General features: G+C 41.8%; 1 gene segment (V, D, J or C); it reads right to left on the bottom strand.

Moving 5' to 3' along the window:
- Nucleotides 1-619: 619 nt before the first annotated feature.
- LOC111582443 (Ig kappa-b4 chain C region-like) lies at nt 620-1,193 on the bottom strand. The segment is given in 1 exon segment: nt 620-1,193. A coding segment is annotated over 1 exon segment (414 nt).
- Between the last annotated feature and the right edge of the window lie 1,136 nt (nt 1,194-2,329).

Below are 2,329 nucleotides of genomic sequence, written 5' to 3' on the forward strand. Positions count from 1 at the left end.
CCATAGGCAGCTCTCTGGTTTTCATGTTGGTTACACGTCTAACTATAGATGCAGTCTGCACAGGCAAAACCCAAATCTGAAACTGAACGTAGACATGGAGCGCTATTTATTGTTTGAATAATCAATGTAATAGGACACACCAGGGCAACTAAACACACCTGCCAGTCACATATTCCAATACTTTTGCTCACATGAAATTGATATATAAATTTCATGTGAGCAAGGTGTGTTCAAACAAAAGGTGTTATCTTCAAAGTTGTATTTCAGATCCAGATGCAAATACCTGGAAATAAAAGCTGAAATGTTGATCTCTTGTCTCAAATTCATTGTTTGCTGTCAAACACAAATGTTTTCAGTCTACAGCAAAAATAAGAGTGACCTCACTGTTTCAATGCTTTTGGAGGGGATTGTATCTATATAAATTCTTTGAGATATTGCCCACTTTATTGCTAGCAATTTTAATGTGCCTCTGAAAATAAAAAGACAATTTTATACAATATGGTGTATTTCATGATATTTAATCATTACTTAAATTTATGTAGATTATGAAACATTAAGATGTTTGATTCAATAAAAAGACTGAAACACTTGATTTAAAGACAAAAGGCTTTATTGCATGAAAACATGAACTGTTTCATTATGAAGAGGAAGATATGACTGCTATATTTGTTTAGTTTGAAAAAATAATTAAAAGAAAAAAGATATAAAAGAGAGAATTACAGAGAGCAAACAGAGAGCAGTAACAGAGTCAGACCAGTATGAGAGTCCCAGTGAGTGAGTCAGGACTGGGAACACTGGTCTCTCCTCAGTGTCTCTGAGAGTGGAGTCTGGGAGCCCTGGGTGGCCTCACAGCTCACAGAGCCCACCTTCCTCCACTGGTCTGCAGGGAGCCTCAGGGTGCTGCTCCAGCTGTAGAGGCCGTCCTCCTGCAGCACCCTGGGGCTCCTGCTCTCCTCCCAGCTGCTGCTGCTGCCGTCCACCTTCCAGGACAGACTCCAGTCTGAGGGGAAGCCCTTGTTGGCCAGACACGTGAGCGTGGCCTTCCCCTGCTGCAGCTCCTCACTGGAGGGGGGCAGCACCGTCAGGGATTGGAAAGAACTCCCCCATTGCAGAGAATTGGAGTCTCTTAGAACTAAAATTAACAACTGCTGCAGAAGAGCATTTAACTTCTGCTGATGTTTCTCAGAGTGCATGAAACCGGTCTTAAATGTTTCACTTCCTTCTCAGACAGGCATCACTGGTGAACCATGGCAACAGACAGGTTTCAGTGTAAAAGATAAAAAGAAAAATTTGCGTTTTTGATTGTATAACTTTTAAGTCGTAAATTTTAATCAGGTTCATAGTATTAAAAACTTGTTGGTTTATTGAAGACCACGTCATGTATGTTAATTATGAAATCATCGGGAAGAAGATCTGTCCATCAAACTCAACCAGAACTTCATATAAATTAATATTGACACATTTTGTTCTCTGATTAAATGATTAATCCATTGATAATCAGCATCATCACAGTGATCCAAGTCTCTGCTGGAGTCAGTCAGACATTTCCATAGAGAACCACTTTGCATCAGCAGCTCCATGCTCCACTGCTCTGGGAGACTTTATAGTCCTGACACTTGAACTCTGGAGGACTGACAGCTGTCCTCCATGACAACAGAAGACACAGAAATCCTCCTCATCGAAAACATGACTCTGATCTGCGTCCTCATCTGGACTCTCCTCTGCTGCTGCTTCACAGGTAAAGTCCAGAGAATCAGACTCCTCTCCTCTATCAACATCCATCCCTCTGAAATGAAGGCCACAGAACCATGATGCTGCTTTCTGTTTGTGTCTCTGTATCCTCAGAGTCCAGAGGACAGACCACAGTGACTCAGTCTGGAGCAGTGAGCTCTGCTCTGGGAGGTTCTGTCACAATCAGCTGTAAGACCAGTCACAATGTTCAGTTCTGGAGCAACTACCACCTTTTATCCTGGTACCAACAGAAGGATGGAGGAGTTCCTAAAATGCTCATTTACTATGCCAGCACTCGAGCCTGTGTAGGTAAGTGCGTGTGAGACAGAGAAAATGAAAGGCAAAGAAAATAAATGCATGCAATAGTGAGTTGTTGAGTGTTAAAGAGAGCACAATAAAAATATGCTTTGACTGTGTGTGCTTGAAAGTGTGTGACACAATTAAGGATGCTGTCACAAATATGCATAATGTGAGTGTGTGGTTGTCATACAGAAACCCACCTTCCCTGTGCTCACTTGCTGTTGTTAAGCAGGTTGACCTATTGCAGCAAGTCTCATTTGACATCCTATGATTCATTTTAGGAGGCAATGGAAGGAGA

The sequence above is a fragment of the Amphiprion ocellaris genome, chromosome 5, assembly GCF_022539595.1.
Source record: "Amphiprion ocellaris isolate individual 3 ecotype Okinawa chromosome 5, ASM2253959v1, whole genome shotgun sequence".
Lineage (NCBI taxonomy): Eukaryota > Metazoa > Chordata > Actinopteri > Pomacentridae > Amphiprion > Amphiprion ocellaris.